Source organism: Bicyclus anynana, chromosome 20 (genome assembly GCF_947172395.1).
Source record: "Bicyclus anynana chromosome 20, ilBicAnyn1.1, whole genome shotgun sequence".
NCBI lineage: Eukaryota > Metazoa > Arthropoda > Insecta > Lepidoptera > Nymphalidae > Bicyclus > Bicyclus anynana.
This window is the reverse complement of record NC_069102.1, coordinates 7,630,245-7,649,986: the sequence shown is the minus strand read 5'-3', so window position 1 is coordinate 7,649,986 and position 19,742 is coordinate 7,630,245. Positions and strand designations below refer to the sequence as shown.

At 34.2% G+C, this 19,742-nt stretch overlaps 1 protein-coding gene across 3 annotated transcripts in view; it reads right to left on the bottom strand.

Annotated features, from left to right (window-relative positions):
• The window catches only part of LOC112045145 (thrombospondin type-1 domain-containing protein 4), a 202,843-nt gene that overhangs the window by 157,435 nt on the left and 25,666 nt on the right, over positions 1-19,742 (bottom strand). For all 3 annotated transcript variants that reach the window (XM_052887915.1, XM_024081228.2, XM_024081229.2), the window contains exon 2: positions 8,735-8,966. In XM_052887915.1, the coding sequence (XP_052743875.1) occupies positions 8,735-8,772 (38 nt within the window). In that variant the 5' untranslated portion in view covers positions 8,773-8,966. The remainder of the gene's footprint in view (positions 1-8,734; positions 8,967-19,742) is intronic.

Here is a 19,742-nt window from a genome sequence, read left to right as displayed (position 1 = left end):
GACGTTCTATTGAGTTAAATGCTAATCGAAATGTTGAATAAAGGTTTGGTAAATGGGGCGTATAAATATGATGGAATCACGAATTGGCTCTTTCGTGATATGTGCGATGCGCTAAATGTTATTTGTATCTATTGTTTATAACACGTTACAGAATGCATTCTGTAGTTCCTTCCACCACATGATTATTAGGCATAGGCATTTATATTCATACCACTTAAGAAAAAGGTGATCATCTGATTTTTATATCAAACATACCATATTGTATTAGATAATCAGAATAGAGGCAATAATAATCTCAGAAAACGTAAGTATGTGTAGTCTGCCAATTCGCATTTGGCCAGCGTGGTGGACTAACCTCTCTCATTCTGAGAGGAGACTCGTGCTCAAAAGTAAGTCGAAAATTGTTAATGACGATGATGAGGATTACAAGCAATGAAATTATATTTATTGACATTTATTATAAACTAGCTGACGCCGCGCGGTTTCACCCACTTGGTTCCCCCGTTCCCGTAGGAATACGGGGATAATATATAGCCTATAGCCTTCCTCGATAAATGGGCTATCTAACACTAAAATAATTTTTCAAATCGGACCAGTAGTTCCTGAGATTAGCGCGTTCAATGAATCAAACAAACAAACTCTTCAGATTTATAATATTAGTATAGATATTGACACTTAATAAATTAAATATAAAGTCTTTAATAAAATCAACGTTAAAAACAACGTATAAACTCGTAGATATTGGTAATTTAGAGCACAAAAATAACAAATTTCATGTAACAAACTAAGAGACCTCTGACTAAAATGCCATTGAAAAGGTTCATTCAAATCAAATGAATTAATTTGCTTATTGATTGTATTAGTTAATCAATCAAGTTTTTACGATCACATACCTACTTGAACCGTGTGATAAAATCGGAATAATTTCTAGCCAAAAGTTATACACTATAAATATATATAAGTATTTATCTACTACACTTAAATATTTCACTCCCTTTCCTCTAATTAGTAGTTCGACGGCCTCCGTGGCGCAGTGGTATGCGCTGTGGATTTATAAGAAGGAAGTCTTGGGTTCTATCCCCGGCTAGGCTGATTGCGGTGTTCTTAATTGATCCAGGTCTTTTTTTTATTCTTTACAAGTTAGCCCTTGACTACTACAATCTCACCTGATGGTAAGTGATAATTTAATCTAAGATGGAAGCGGGCTAACTTGTTAGGAGGGTGGTAACTAGCCACGGCAGAAGCCTCCCACCAGCCAGACCTGGACAAATTAAGAAAATCTCAATCCGAAGCTCAGCCGGGGATCGAACCCAGGACCTCCGTCTTGTAAATCCACCGCGCATACCACTGCGTCGCGGAGGCCGTCAGCCAGTCAATCCAGGTCTGGCTGGTGGGAGGCTTCGGTCGTGACTAGTCACCACCCTACCATACCAGCAAGCGATTAAGCGTTCCGGTACGACGTCGTATAGAAACCGAAAGAGGTGTGGATTTTCTTCCTAGGTACTCCTAAAAAGTCAATCTCCATACAACTCCCCTATGTTATAGTCAATAGGGGAGGCCTACCACCTATGTTTAGCAGTAGACATCCATCGGTTAATAGTGATGATACGTATAACGTGGATGTAATAAAAGTTAAACCACTTCAGAAGTCTAAATGAAATCTAACATTGACACTGGTTTAACGACCCTTTTATCTAGGCTGTGTATTTATGAGTTTCTTTATGTCTATTACATTCTGAATTCAATTTCCTGTTACGGTGTATTTAGGAATATATGAATTCTAAATTGACTTAGTTATTACATGGATTCAATCGTGGTTAACACCAGTTGACATACTGTAGAGTTATGGTGTGGTTCCATGATGCGTAGAATCCAATTAGGGTGTAAGTGTTGAATAAGCTCTTATAGTCTTTGTTTACCACCAATTAAGAAAGCGTGTAATCCTATTAGGTGTAAGTCTTACTAATACTACTTAATATTATAAACGCGAAAGTTTGTATGGATGTTTGTTGCTCTTTAACGCCGCAACTACGGAACCAATTTAGCTGAAATTTGGAATGGAAATAGATTTTACTCTGGATTAACACATAGGCTACTTTTCATCCCAGAAAACTAAATTTAACGTGGACAAAGTAGCGGGCGTTTACTAGTATAATAAACGCGAAAGTTTGTATGGATGTTTGTTACTCTTTAACGCCGCAACTATTGAAGCGATTTGGCTGAAATCTGGAATTTAAATAGATTTTACTCTGGATTAAAACATAAGCTCATCATCATCATCTCTGAAAATTCATGGATCCCGCGAAGTTTGTGAAAAACTGAAATCCAGGCAGACGAAGTCGTGAACGTCATAGTAGTGACTTACGTTTTTAATTGAAAAAATGTTAGGTGTTGCGGGTCTATAGCTTATTAGTCTAAGAGCAGGGGCACACAATGCGTTGCGGCGCCGCATCGTGAAGATTTCACCGTATCAGCGGGCAAACGAGCGGTGTGGCGCCGCAACGTTGTTATGTAGTAACGTTAGACAGTCTGTGAAATCTTGTGACGCATAAACATCAAACAACTGAGCGGTGCCGCTCCGACGTCGCAATACATTCACCCCTCCCCGCCTCGTCTTGGTGGTTGCAAGTCCGGTGCGGCGCCGGAGCGCATCGTGTGACATGCCACAGATATTTTTATGTAAGACGACGAAGAAACACCGCTCACTGCTGAGCTCGAGTCTCCTCTCAAAAGGAGTTAGGCCAATAGTCCACCACGCTGGCCCAATGCGGATTGGCAGACTTCACACACGCAGAGAATTAAGAAATTCTCTGGTGTGCAGATTTCCTCACGATGTTTTCTTTCACCGTTGGAGACACGTGATATTTAATTTCTTAAAATGCATACAACTGAAAAGTTGGAGGTGCATGCCCCGGACCCACCCCTCCGGAATCGGAGGCAGAGGTCATATCCACTAGGCTATCACGGCAGAAAAGACTTGCCTGATGGGAAATAGATGGTACTAATAAGGCTGACAAGAATGACAAGGTTGACAGTAAGAGATGTATAAAAACTAGCTAATATGTTAATAAAAAATATAGATAGCCATCTAACATCCTTTTGCACTTACGTGTTAAGGTAAATCGAAGCGTTAATCGATTCGCTACATGTTAATTTAATAATCGATACGGAGATAAAATCTTAACACGAACGTTTTTGTTTTAGCATATTTAAATACATTAAAATATAGTATAAGTGAATTTAAATTTTTATGGTTTTCCAACTTGTATGAGTGTGTTAATTTTATAAAAGTGGAAGGACATAAGAGGAATACTCAAGTGCTGTAGAGAACAAACTGCAAGCGCGAGCTGATGACAACTGTAATGAGGCGGTAGCTTGCATTTTTCGCATCTGCAAAGTCCTCTACGAGTTTCCTAGGTTGATCCTAGAAGGCAAGATAGTCGAAAAAAGGTCATGATCCTCATTTCATCGCTGTCATCCTGACAGCGATGTAAATGGGTGGACGATATTAAGGAGTGGACCAAGAGTAATTACAGGCAGCTGAAAAATATCTCTACAGATCGGAAAACTTTTCTCTATCTGACCGCCAAACTTCAGTTTAAAGAGGGCACCTGATGACGATGATGATGATGACTTATGAGGAGAGGAAGGCCAAAAAAGCTGGCTGGATTGATGGCTGGAGTGTTGAAAGAGGACATGTGTGTAAAATGAGGGAGTGGATGACGAATTGACAAGTAATAGAGACGAATGGAAAAGATCGACATATTTTTCAGACCTTACTTAAGTGGGATAAGGGAAAGGAGATGATGACTGTGCTGAGATATGACTTGCACAAGCTATTAAATAATTGTTTTGCTCTAAGAACTTTATTTTCCGTTTTTTGTAACCGTATCACATACGCATAAATTTCTCGAAGTTATTGATGGCTAAGGTCTAAAATTTTTAACCCTTCTTTCATAGTAATTTATTTACTTTACTTTTTTATCAGTTTTTGCAATAAAAACTGATTTATTAAAAAAGGAACGCTCCCCAACCAGCATATTCAGGTGAGCAAAAACAGCTGGAATTCGGTTTTATTCTGTATGTATTCAAAGTCGTAGCAGATTTCTGTTAATTTTGGATAAAGTTATCGTTTTTTTGAACTTCTTATGGGAGGGTAAACCTTCGTAACGTAACGCGTTACGGCGCCACTCTGTCTGACTTCCCTCACGCATACGGCAGCACTCGAGCGTTTCGAGATGCACATTTTTTTTAAATGTAGGAACTTATTACATTACTTTTAGTATAAATAAATACTATTCTACGCGGTCGAAGTCTCATTACGGCGTCCGCTAGTATAGTACAATAGTTTATGGGAAATTTAATAGCCATTGTGCCATTAGGATGTGAAGTCACCGTGGGTTTGGCAATCGCGTGATTAGGTCATCCTTTAGTATTCCCAGCATTGCCTACGGTCTAGGTTAAATGCATTTTCAGTTAGTATAATTGGCTCTTTCAGAGATATATCAGTTGTATAATAGGGTCAATTGTTATTCGATCTACATTATATTGTAATTAAGCTTTACTGTATATTAGTCCAGTAGTACCATGTGTATTTAATCATCATTATAGAGATCAACTTGCGGTTTGGTTCACCTTCAAAAATGTTTACTAGTAGCACTTTATTGTTGTTGTTGGACACCTTCTTGCTTTGCCAATTTCTTATCAAATTGGTCACTGCACTTTTGAAACTTTTGATGCGTAATTGATGTCCTGCTTTCTTCCTCTCTTGTCCGATAGTAATAACCAAAGGTAGTCAAATTCTTTGACAAACTCTAGGACTTAGAGTTTTCCGGTTCTTGATATTTGGGTAGATCCAACTCAATAATAAACTAAATAACCAATTTATTTATAAACTGGAGAATGCAAATTCATTTTACTTTCAAAGGTAGCTAAATGAATCGTTAGACCTATTTCGAATTCTGAATCTGACACGATTAGAAATTCTAGAATTTAAACGACAAGTAGGTATTAAATAAGAACAGGTATTTTAACATCAATGTAGAGAAATTGTTTAAAGACATTAGTACACTGAAGGCTTTATTTTGCGAGAACTACTATAAAGATCCAGTATACGATAGAGAAACATTCAACAACAAAAACAACATCAAGATCAGTAAGTTGTTCGCCATAGACGTAATAACCACTATCTTCAATCAAGAGGGATTGACTGAATAGAGAATAATCAGAAATCCAGGTGTTTTAAATTTAGCTCTGGTTTCTGTCAATATTGAGCAATTCTAATTTAATGAAGCTATTCTTGTGCGGCAGTCTGAGAGACACTGATTAATAGTTTCGCTGTGCATAGTAGGGAAATTTAAATTAAGGGACATTTCACGTGCCCTACATTCGAGATGAATAGAATGGTCAAAAATATCTAATTTTAGTAGGTAAGCATAATTTTTTCCTTATTTCTTTTTTTTGATTAGTTGATTTCATGTATGAATATACTAATGTATTTAGAATTCGATACAACATACCTACAACGCCAAGAAGGAAAGTGAATTATGTACGGAGCACTTATCAAAAGCCTTGCTGATTTAATCTTAATGTGTTGCGAAGGTCAGATGACAATCGTTTATAGTAATCTTGCCAATAAATCCAACTCTAACGTGAAAATGTAGAGAAAGAATCAAGTATTATTGACACTTGCCACTCAATTGTAACTATATAAAAATTCTGCACAAGGTAAATGTAATTTTTTCTAAAAGATTCAAAATAAGAATTCACAATTGATTTTGAGCCAATGGTTTTTTAGAACCTACCTAATTTTATATTTATATTAAGACATAGTTTTCCAAATGCCTAGACTTGCATGGATCATTAGCTTTACAAATTAGGAAAGATCTTTGTCACTGTAAACTAATTCATTCAATTCTGGATCGCCCACGAAAAACGCGTTATAAATTGACCACGCAATTATGCAATTTCAATTTAAGTATGAGTTCTTATTAACAGCAGACGCGACCGCGGAAGCGTTAGTGACTTCTTTTCAGAATCGTTTTACATATAAGCCAAATAGGTTTTTGTGTTTTTGGCACCGCCTTCAATCGATCAGCAGTCAAAAAACGATAGTTTACTTAATGTACTATGTTATTTTTTGCCTTTTATAGACTATTTTATTTTATTATTATGCCATGAAATAAGTTTTGTTTGTTGATAATAAGAATTATTTTTTCTGGATATTACGAAGTTTCCTGTCATACCAATTTTCTCCAGCAGTCTTTAGGTGATGATGAAACAAAGATGTAGGTTCATTAGCACTAATTGTAGTGACTGCAAACACCTAAATTAGCACGTTTGCTTATTTCAGTTTTTTAATTTTAAAGTAAAAAAGTCGGTTGAAAATTGTCGCGTATTGTACCTTTTGTTAAAATTCTTGCAGTGGGCATTTTATTAATTGGCAACTGCAAATTAGAAAAGACGAACAACATCATCTACTTATAATAAAACTGTAGCAGGTTATCTACATTGAAGATATTTGAAAATTTTAGTTGGAGGGCATTATATAATCGATGCTGAAACCAAAAATATTTCATAATACGAAGAAGGATGTTGGATAGTTTTTGTCCTGAAAATTAAATCGTAATATGTTAAAATATTGGTTAAAAGATTACATGGAATTTTTTGAGATTCTTATTTCAAAAAATTTAAAATTTTACACCTAAAGGGGTAGGTAAAAATAGGTTGAATTTTTTTTAATAATAATCATTCATGTTTTGGGTTACATGTAAAATTATTTGCTATTTGCGTAAAAACATGCGAAAATACTAATAGAAGGGGATGAAATAGGTTGAAAGTTTACATCGAGTTTCACGCGAACGAAATCGCTGGCGTCCGCTAGTTAGAAATAAAGGAGGTATAAGTAAGCGTACAAATAGAAAAACTGGCAATCAGCAAGCAGACATGAAATCTTTTCTTCACTGCTGTCAAAGTATCGTGCTAACTATGCAAGTTATCTTATCTATATTTTTGATGTTTGGCGCCCGCCACCGCGCCCGCGCCCGGCTCTTGTCCGTGAACTCGCACTAATAAGAGGCGAAAGTAGTTCGATAAATTATTACGAAATCGTAGATAAAACGTCACTGATAACTGTGGTTTAGTTCTTTTATGCCCACGATATCTAATACTGATGACACGTTGACTTCTACGCTGATACGATTTTACTACTTGCAGGATTTTCTTGCCCAATTATTTTAATATGCTATTCGATTCCGTAGAACAACACGAAATTTCAGTATCATAATATAAATGAGTTAATGACTTCTCTAAAAAGTTGAAAGAAATTGATTCCTATGTTAAAGTTATTGATTTTACACATTTTTTATATGTAGAAAAGAAATTTACCTTCCGAAGCATTAAATCGTCTTTTCCCATCATTATCACTGACATTTACAATAATGATCGTAACGATAAACAGCCCAAAACACTATGTAGTTTTTTAGCTGATCGAATTTTACGTGTTGTTTTCTTGAACAAGTGGTTCTTAATAATTATCGTTATTTTTTGTCAAATTTCAACTATTAATCGAACTTGAAAGCTAAATTAACATAACATACTTATTTTTTTGATATTTATACCTTTTAAGATCCATAACTTCAATTACAAAGTAATAAAATATGACCGACGGTTAATAAAATATGACAGTCAAATAGTTAAGTGTCAATCCATTGGTTAGCTGCTGTAAGTTAGAAGCTATTAATTTGATTTAAATCCAGTTTACGGCCACATTAGATGCTTTGTTTGGTAGTTATTGCTGCGGTAAATTTCAATTGATATGAAATCGTAAAACAAATTGATATAATAAAGAAGCTCTAAACTTTAGAGCTAAGTATTGTTTATATAACCAAACGTTAATAAACTTGATTTATAGGAAGTTTAAAGTAATGTGAACAATGTTTGTCATATATAATAATAATAATAATAATAAAGCCTTTTATTTCCTATGTTTGTCATAATGTCCATAAAATTGATTCAGTAGATGTTATACTTACTCGTATGTACACTATTTGGAGATATAAGTTCAAGTTATTAAATTATTTTGTCAATAAATATATAAACATTAAATATAAATAAAATAAAGAAATTAAATTATAAAACAGCTATTTCAGATAAATATTTAGATATTTATGACACAGATGGAAGAAACATCTAAATAATTTGTTACATTTGCATCTATTCATGATTAATCATTCGTAAGAGATGCATTTTGACTTTTTTGAGAGTGGAAATATTTTGTGGATTTTAGACATTTTAATGTCAGTTTTTTCATAAATAAATTTAGGATTACTTATTATACTACCTATATACTAACTACCTACTATGTAGAATATAAAATATAAAGAACCTCATTTTAAATAAGAATTAAAACTAAACTTTGACGTTATTTCCTCCGAATCGATGTCAGCTGGTAAGTGCCGAAGCCTTGCAGTTGTACCACGTTAAATAGCAATACTGATTAACACGAGGCGTCTATTAATCACATTTTTAGTTTTTTCATAATATTTTTCGTAAATACACTTTCTAATCGAATTCGCAAATCGTAGTTATCAGCTGAAAATTCTGCATTACCTTTGTATTGAATGTCCTGCGAAGATACGAAACTATTAAAGTATCGTTTTATATTATGGCAATTTGATCTGCTAGATTAAATCTATATTAATTAGTGACGTTTATAACGTTATTCAATACTCACATAGATATGTAGAGCAAAAGACGTCTCTGATACTCCATGGTTGTAGTTAACTTACACTCACTGTAACTTAATATTTATGAGACAATTGTCAGTTAATAGCACTTTAGTCACTAACACTGTTTCTTAATCTATTTCTATTGATGTTTTAGTGGCTTCATCACGTGACACCGTCGTTGTTCATTTTGTTTTGCTATTGGCGTTTTTTCTGGCTATTAGCTCATTTTCTGAAGACCTGTGGACAAAAAAATTAGTTTTAGTTATATTATTTTTATATTTATCTATAACACGACTCGCTTCATACTTTCATGGTTTAGTGACTGGATCAAACTCTAGAGGTCAGTTCCATCCTCCCCGGCTATGTGTTTAATTGAGGGATAATGAAAAAAGTGATATCAAGTATTTTTCACTTGCCAAAAAACGAAAAGTTCAATTATTATGTTAAAATAAATTAAAGACATAGTTAATTTTCATTTCTAAAAAACCCAGCTAAAATATTTCTGTCCTCAATAGTTTCCAAAAAAGCTACACTGAAACTTATATCAGAACTCAGTAAAGTATTTTCTAGCCAAAGATTTTCAGCTTTCGCAATAAAAATCCGTCATATAATTACGGAGCAAAGTGTTAACTTTACCTTTAGAACCCATTCCGAACTAGCACAACTCAAATTAACTGATTCTACGACCCAATAAACACGAGCGCCATTCAAAAGAATGTTGCCGATGTTTTCCTTTGATGAACGCTGAAATTCTCTAGTACTCGAGACGGGATCTAAAAATAGAAATAAAAATCACCCATGATCCATCAATATCTGACGTAAAACAAATAACTCACTCTATAAATCGTGCAGTGGTCTGAAGAGCTTCGGCATTGATCACGATGGTACCTAACTACTGTATGAATGTGTGCGTTTGTATTAAAGCAATGATATATATCCATTATAATCTAACGTATACTTAAAATTAAAGTTCTTCTTGAGATACTTCTTGAGATTAGCGCTGTCAACCAAACATGGTTGACAGCGCTAATCTCAAGAAGTAGGTTCAAAGGTATCGAGGAAGGCATAAAGACTGTATTATTAGATTCCGACCAATGGGAGCTAAGAATCAATGGAATGTACGGCAAAAAACGGAAGAAACTACTCTTTTTGAGAGATATATGGTATTATGCATTTCTACCTTGTATAAGTTATCTCAGTTTACTTGGTAAGTTTAAGTTCGCTATCAGAAAAGCTCTTTTTAGCTTTATTTACCTATTCTAGTGTACAATATTCATTATATTGACTGCCGTGACTATGTCCGCCTTAGACCTCCTCAATTTGCTCCTCTTGAAAAACCGTTCTTAGTAGATGTCTACTAACTACGAACTACCTCCCTGCCATACTTCAACTTTATTTTTCACATGATTTTCGAGATATCATGAGTGAGTGACCTTTCGCTTTTAGATATTAAGATAATATTTTTGGGTCATGTCATATTAGAATATAATTAATCATGCAGTCTATTGTTTAACTATATCTTTATAAATAACTACTTGGTATATAATCGTTTTATAGTGTTCGTCTACCATTTTATTTAATTGGATAAGATTTGACGAATGGATAATTGCTATTGCGGTATTGCTTTTATGGTACCTTTATTGTCTACGGTTTTGCTATAACGAATTTTTAAATGACTAGTGTCACTAACAAGCAATTATAAAGCAATCATTAATATTCTAATAAATTTTGAGAATCAGCTTTTACAATAAAGAAGACGAAACTTGTTGCAAAAAAACAACCTTCTCGTACATATAACGTTAAAAAAATACCACAAAAACAACTGGTAACAAGATCAAAGAGAGAATGCTAATGTCCTAAAACTGTAACAAATCGAACCAAAGGTCAACTAATAAAATTCTAAACTATAATAAAACGATACGTCATTCTCAAACTTGAATATCTTTATAACGTCTAAACATTTGATGGCAAAAGATTTACTATTGGAATTAGCATTAAACAAATTATATACAGATAAGTTACATGTTTTGTTAACCTACTTGTGTATAGAACGTTAAAAAAATACCACTAAAACAACTGGTAATAAAATCAAAGAGAAATGCTAACATCCTAAAACTGTAACAAATCGAAAGAAGGGTCAACTAATAAAATTCTAAACTATAATAAAACGATACGTCATTCCCAAACTTGAATATCTTTATAACGTCTAAACATTTGATGGCAAAAGATTTACTATTGGAATTAGCATTAAACAAATTATCTACAGATAAGTTACATGTTTGTTGAGCTGACGTATTTTATAACTATGACCAGTGAGACGTAAACTCGTTTAACTGTATCGAATTCATGGTAAATTTGAATGATTGATATCTGTTCAATGCCTGTTGATATACACACTCATATCAACGAACAAAAAGAAATGGTAATGGTTTTATGATTTATAGCTATTACCACAGACAAGCGTTAACACTTTTCAGCGCCTTAAAGTATGTGAGAAATTTATTAAGACAGGCGCCACGAGCTTCCGAAACCATAAACAATAAAATAGACTGAGTGGATTGAGATAGGAAAATATTGTACAGATAAAAAAATAATGTACTGTGTAAATAATGTTCATTGTATTTAGCAATTTTTAACAAATTTCTGTAAAGTAGGAAGTTCGGCGGAAATAAGGATGTCAATTCGGCGTATCGTATTACGTATTTTTAAAATACCTAGATTTGGATTATTTTTCGATGAACCTTACGAAATGGACCAGAATAATGTTAATGGAAAATTCACAGATAATTTAGTTTAATCAAATTGTATAAGCAACAATTATTAATATTAGGTACATTTAAAGCTTCATATTAAATACAAGGTAACTGTATAATAAATAAATAATGAGTAAATTTTTAGTACTTTTAATGCAGAGAAATCCGCTTATAGTTATCGGCTTTGATAATGCCGTTACTGAGGCCTTCATAGAGATTAATATCAATGGATTATCAAATACACCTCGTGTCTATTTTAAGAAACCTTGTAAGGTTTCTAAATGTTATTCCAAACAACCACGTGATCAACAAAATTAAATAAATAAGTATCTACAAGTTTTAGATACAGCAGTCTATAATAATGGTAGAAAAGTAAATAGATTTGTGATCATCCCTTAATTAATAAATAAAATAAAGAGTGGATCTGTAATAAAGTTATTATATTTAACGATGCAATATAAATCATAGACCATGTCGCCACCTCTCTGGGACTAAAAGATTAAAAACATGTCAATACACAAATTGAAACGTCAGGAATATTGATTTGTTATTGCCGAAGGTATTATGAAAGTACATACCTTGTTGCTGATGTATTTAGAATAATCGAGTTACTGTTACAACTGGTTTTTATTTTAAAATTATCATACGAGTAACATCGACTTGATGAAATGATTTTGTCTGATCGCTCTCAACACATTCCACCTGTATTGATATCAGACTACGTATATGGTGGATGATTTTGATTAAACTTTCACCGATAATAACTGGAACAGATTTTCTTAAGACTTGCAATGGAAGAATACCTAGCCACGTCTCGATCATCAATCGAAATACAACAGTTTTATTTTCACATGAGATAAAAATCTAAACATAATTAATTATTGTAAATGAAGATTTAAAAAAAAAAACTGCGGAGTTTCTAGTTTTTTCGTCTGAATACAGCATATTCATCATCATTCATCGTTATCAGCCTATGGACGTCCACTGCTGGACATAGGCCTCTTGCATGGTCTTCCAAACAAAACGGTCTCGAGCCACCAATACAGCTTATTATGCTTACTAAATTAGTTGTACAATAAACTAGAAAGCAAACAGACAAATTAGACGTTTTACGACTAAGATATCAGATCAGAAAACAGATTATCAGTTTCGTAAAAAACTTTATGATGTAAGCTTAGAAGTATTCAATAGATACAGTTTATTATGCTCATTATGGTTCCATAATTTTCTAGACTTTCAAGTTTATTTTTGCACTTTTTATTATGTATTCAAAAAATTTGCTCTTTTATCTAGATTTTTATGATTATTTTTATACCCGGTAGGCTGTTTATTCTGATGCTCTACGTTTATAATTTAATGACGTACTTAACCGCGTTAATAACCGGCTTTCTATAGTTAATACGATCATTATTATAATCATGTCACAAAATTTACTGGCTTGTGATTCTGCGGCTTTAAATTGCGGTTTAAATTGATCATCTGATTAAATTTAAAAATCAAAGTTTAGTTGGTTTTAAAATAATTTTTATCTAACATTTCATTAAATATTGACTATTGACGTGTCCATATCGTTTATTGCGATAAACTCCTAAACAACTGAAGGCATTTTGATTCGGTTTTCTGAATTTTTGGTATGGTGGTCGCCAAAACAATTAGATTTTAAAACAGTATTTAGGTTTATTTAGGTTCTATGTTAATTAACTGTAATGGAAAAGACTTTGGAAAAACATCAAGCTTCCCTTTCCTTATTCTTAAAGTGCCTCATCTATACTAATATTATAAAGCTGAAGAGTTTGTTTGTTTGTTTGATTGAACATGCTAATCTCTGGAACTACTGGTCCGATTTAAAAAATTCTTTCAGTGTTAGATAGCCCATTTATCAAGGAAGGCTATATTATCCATATATACCTACGGGAACGGGAACCACGCGGATGAAACCGCGCGGCGTCAGCTAGTCATTACTAAAGGTCGACACTCAGCTTTCTCTTGTCCCTGTATTTATGTCAATCCACTTCTTTAGATTATTACGCAGCCAGGCTTAGCGTCGCAGATTCTTTTTACTTTCTTCAAAGTAGTTGATCTTTTTTTCCAAAAAAATGATACTAAGCATAGACAGACGTACACGCTCCCCTATCTTACCCTTGCAAAGTTGGGATAGGGTAGGTAGGGTATCACATAATTTCTGTAAATTAGTTCATTTTTTTTTAACTTCATTCATTGTGGTTGTTTTGTTTTCAATTATCCCCTCTCTTATAAGGATTTCTGCAGGTTAATTCACTATCTTCAACGTCTACTAGTTGACAAATAAGAAATTAAGATTCTATGTAAAGATGTCATCCGATGCTTACTGGTGAATATCACATAGTGACAAAGTGAGTAAATGACATTTTGTCACTTGATTGGATTTTTATTTTAACAGGTTAATAATAAAGGCCAAAATAGCAAATAAATAGGCCAGCTGATCCTATAGGCACTTAAAATACGCTGATACTGATGAGTCTTCAGAAATACAACATACACGTAAACCAATTTTATTTAAGAATTACCTACTAACCAAAATACGGTAGCATTAATTAAGATCCGATTAGTACCCCGCTTCTTGCTCGTAGACAAAGGCTTAGTGTCGCAGCTTATTTCCATCTCATTACCTGTTCTATTGTGGGTGGCGGCTTACATAATACCACTTACTTAACTACTAAGTTCTCTCGTAAATATACGTTTACCAGTTTCCAGGCGGTGGTTTTCTTTGACAAAAACTAAATGTTTAAGCATAAACAAAATTCTACTTGCAGAGCATTGAAGATGAAAAGCTTTGAACTCATATAACTTTCTGACTTTCAAATTACTTTAGTTAACTATAATTCTAGTATATTTTGTACCTCAAAAGCGAGTTTAATAATCTTGTTAAAATACTATAGCCCAGTTGATATTAGCTCTGCCTCCGTTTCTGGAGGGTTCGAATCTGGTCCGGGGCATGCACCTCCAACTTTTAAGTTGTGTGCATTTTAAGAAATTAAATATCACGTGTCTCAAACGGTGAAGGAAAAACATCGTGAGAAAACCTACATACCAGAGAATTTTCTTAGTTCTCTTCGTATGTGAAGTCTGCCAATCCGCATTGGGCCAGACCAATTATAGAAGCACCTGTATCGCACTCATAGTCACGAACAAAATTGTCTGTCATTTTCTGAGGAACACAACTATTTAGCATCGATTCTATAGAGACAGTTTTTATAATCGCGTTGATCATATACTTTGACAGAAAAGTAACGTCTAGCGAGGCAGGTCTTATACAATAATTGGTCTGAGGGCCAGCGTGATGGACTATTGGCCTAACCCCTCTCATTCTGAGAGGAGACTCGAGCTCAGCTGTAAGCTGAATTTGGGTTCATAATGATGATAACTATTATTTTAATCTTTATTATAGACGGAGTGACCTCCAAACCTTCATCATTTTATAAAAGTTCATGCTCACACCATAGGTAATACAATAGCCTAGTATGGAGTTTGGACCGTGGAAGATTAGGAAGTTAGCAGGTTTCAAGGATCTAGATCCTCAACCGTTTAAGTGTAGTTTGTGTGTATTTTCATCAGCATGATATGAGAAATTACATCCCCAGTCGCCAGTCAATAGCTTCAACCCTTCGAAAAACACCACCCTATTAATGTTATAAACGCGAAAGTTTGTATGGATGTTTGTTTGGATGTTTTTTTGGATGTTTGTTACTCTTTAACGCCGCAACTACTGAACCGATTTGGCTGAAATGTTGAATGGAAATAAATTTTACTCTGGCTTAACACATAGGGTGCTTTTCATCCCGGAAAAATCCATGGTTCAGAAAAGAATGATGAAAAACTAAATTTCACGCGGACTTAGCCGCGTTCGTCCGCTAGTTTAAGATAAAACTTTAGGGATCTCTAGCGAAGGGTTGCCATAAAACTAGGTGTCAGGTGAATGGGAATATAATATTTGTACATATTATTTATAGATATATAATATTTATACATATTATGCAGAGGAAACATAAAAAATTACACTTTATACATCTACAAAATCAATTAATACGAATATATAATACTTTGTGATTAATTCACCTGTTAAGAAAGTCAATAAGAACTAGATGATATCTTGATTTGAAAGGTCCCGTGTGCAATGAATACAGTGTCACTCGGTCTGTTTGGACCACTTCCGCGTGTCCCGTCGTTAAATTGACAACAGCCTGCTACTTAATGGTTATCAGATGTCTCGGAATTCCTTTCTTCTTTAAGTGAATAGTACAGGTTACTCGTAAAAGTGACATTGTAATTTTATGATAGTAAACTAGTTAAAAGGAAGGCAGTTTAACCTAAATTGTTAAACAATTATAAATCTATACTAATGTAATCTAATCGCTAATCTCAGGAACTACTGGTCCGATTTGAAAAATTCTTTCAGTGTTAGATAGCCCATTTATCGAGGAAGGCTACAGGCTATATATTATCTCCGTATTCTCATGGGAACGGGAACCACGCGGGTGAAACCGCGCGGCGTCAACTAGTTACATATATTTGGAAAATATACACCTCAACATCTTGCTTCAAAGCATAGCTTGTTGTATGGATAATTGGATACTAATACAACTGATGTATGTCTCTACATTTTAGTTACATACACAATATATATTATTATACATAAATGCTTAGAAATTATTATAAAAAGGTTAAGCTTGTGGTGTTGTAGGGGGTTTAGTACTGAACCGATTTTGAAAACTATTTTACCACTAGAAAGTCACGTTATTTGTGACTGTCTTAGGCTATATTTTAACCCCTTATTCTCACGAGAACGGGATCTACAGGTGTGTGGGGAACGTCGTGGCGCCGGCTAGTAATACTCATATACAAACCACCCAGAAAATCATTGGAAAACACCCATTGAACATGGGTGTTTTCCAATGACTTTCTACATTTACTTAAAACAATTCTAACAATTAATATTTTCCAGTAGTGTTAATCAAATCATTGGATTGGACCTTGGATGCAGAAGGTAGAACCACTCATCCACAGCGCTACTATGTCTTCGTATTTATATAGGTAGAACAAAGTCGGGCTAGTTACATAAATTATCCACAACGGCTGAAGGAGTCTGCATTAGACACCGAGATGGATTAAGTCTAGAATAGCACATAGGATATTTATCCCGATATTCCTAACGGGACTAAAGCTATTGATCCAAAAGGTACGGCTAGTAAGAGATAACATACTGCAATTCTATCTAATACATTAATATGTTTCATTATTTATTCAGATATACTGTATTATGTTATTACTAGATGACGCTGCGCGGTTTAACCCGCGTCGTTCCCGTTCCAGTAGGAATACGGGAATAATATACTCGTATAGTCTATAGCCTTCCTCAATAAATGGGCTATCTAACACTGAAAGAATTTTTTAAATCGGACCAGTAGTTTCTGAGATTAGCGCGTTCAAACAAACAAACTCTTCAGCTTTACTCGTTTAATATTTGTATAGATTCTGCTCATTTCTAAAGCCATAATACCTGAACGTTTTGTGATTATTCCCCACTTCATTTAGAGAATTTTTTTACTACAACTCACTACTAAAAAAAGACGACAAGCTCACCTGATGGTAAGTGATGATGCAGTCTAAAGCCATGGAGGCCGTTGCATAACAGCACACATAATATATTTGCGTATACAAGTGAGTGTGAGATGAAACATATAAAATACAGATAGTTCGAAAAGATAGTAATAGATACAGGAACTTATGGTTTTAAGTCATATTTTAGAATTTAAACTATCGTGAGTGTTATTCATATTAATTTAATAAACAAAAACGACTAAAACTCAGTTTGGATCGTGCCGCGTTGCAAGAATCAGTTCATGACTAAGGGCCCCGTATGGTTTAAAACTAGTCGGGTATACTACGGCGTTGTATCACGTGACGTTTAGCCGTTTTTGTATCATAAAATAAAATATTTTACTGTTGAGCAGACTTCAAAAGTTTTTGACAGTTTACCAAATTGTGTTTACTTCCTAGATCTGAATCAAAGTCAAAGTCAAGAATATAACAAGGTAATCTATTCAAGCATAGAAAATTATTCTATAATCATGTCGCAAGGCTTCCCACTACTATAAATTTAGTGTTTTATAATACCCAACATACATTCAATGCGTCTTTAATTTATTATCACGATATCAATAAAATTGGCCTAGTGCTTGTCCCACTGTAAAGTGAAATAGCTTTAACAACATCCGTGTTTATAGACAAGTCTGACAGGCAAGGCGACGCCGTAACCGTTTCTGAATGGCCTGCAGTAGTCAGATAAACCACATTTTGTGACTGCTGAAACATCGCTAGCCTAATGCTCTTAACGTATACGTGGTTAGTACGGTAGTCAATTATGGAGTTCGGACTGTGGGTTTGGAAGGTAGCAGGTTTCAAGGGTCTTCAACCGTCCAAGTACCTAGTAGTTACTACTATTATAAATGCGAAAGTTTGTATGGATGTTTATATGTTTGTGACTCTTTAACGCCGCAACTACTGAACGGATTTGGCTGAAATTTAGAATGGAAATAGATTTTACTTTGGATTAACACATAGGCTACTTTTCATCACGGAAAAATCCGTGGTTCCTGAGGGATTTGTGAAAAACTAAATTTTACGCAGACGAAGTCGCGGGCTGCCGCTAGTTTTTTTTTAATATTTTACTCGGAAAAATGTGAGATATCATGTCCCCAGTTACGCGGCAACCCTTTAAAAACGCTATTAAATAACAAACTTCAAGGGACTTTTTCGGGTTGCAATGAAGCTAAGATATGTGGCAGCTGGAGACGTGTTTTCTCATGATATACTATAGAAGAAAATCTAAAGAAATACTCATATCTTTCCTGTACATTTGAAGTTCTGCACCCGTGAAACTCCTCCAAAAAGCATCATCTGTCCAAACTCCATAACTGCCTATAATACTTACCTATATTTTTATAAGTATTTTTGCCACTATCTTTTAAATAAGACCAATATTCTCATTCCCCTCCAACTAGTCGGGAAAGACTGTATTAGGAGTGGGTACGACAATATACCAATGGGGCGGGGATCGAAACATCACCACTCGATGATGAGTCCGACCGCTTTTACCGTTGAGATATTGAGGCTTTAAATACCTGTTAAGCGCACGGGCTGAATAAGTTTCAGCTTTTATTCAGCTTTTATAGAATGAGGAAGGTGTAGCTCTCACAGACTCCCGTTCTAGAATAGTTATCTGAAATCTACACTTTGAATAGAGACATTGATACCTGAAGTTAAACATGCAATTTAAACGATTCAAATACAGACGTATTGCTTTTAATGGTACAATAATAGATGACAGACGGGTGCAATGCTGGAGTCAAAGATAAATGTTTCATTAATTCAGTAGTCGGTTCAGTTTGATAGTCAGTTGTAGGAGTATAACAAAGATTTAAGTATCTATGGATTTAACGATATATCTGCCATTTCATATCTTATGACATACTAGCCTACGTCGCGCGGTTTCACCCGCGTGGTTTCCTTTCTTGTAGGAATACGGGGATAATATATATCCTATAGCCTTCCTCGACAAATGGGCTATCTAACATTGAAAGAATTTTTCAAATCGGACTAGTAGTTCCTGAGATTAGCGCGTTCAAACAAACTCTTCAGCTTTATAACATTAGTATAGATTCGGTTTTTTTTATAATTATTATCGCTGTATTATTGTCAGTGTTAAGTATATTTTTTTTTTACGATGTCGTGTACAAACCGAAAGGTGTGTGGATTTTCATCCTCCTCCTAACAAGTTAGCCCGCTTCCTTCTTAGACTGCATCATCACTTACCGCCAGGTGAGATTGTAGTCAAGGGCTAACTTGTAAAGAGTAAAAAAAACAAAGATTTAAGCATCAATGTATTTAACGATATATCTGCGATTTCATATCTTATGACATATTCGGTTTTTTTAATAATTATTATCTATTGTATTGTTGTCATTGTTAAGTACCCTATATTTTTAATAGGCCCTCTTAGTTTAGTTTTTTCTACTGCAAAGTAAGTTTTTCCAAAAAACGGGTCTAATTATTTTTTTAATAACTCTCAAGTAATTTTTCAGCACATGGTACGACTAAACTGCACTGAAACATATGTTTTCTGTGCTGAAGGATTTTTGTATTTTGTACAAAAATCAATATAAATAAAAAAACATAAAATTTCGGCAAACATAAATCGCGTTATTTTAGTAGGTTTTGATGT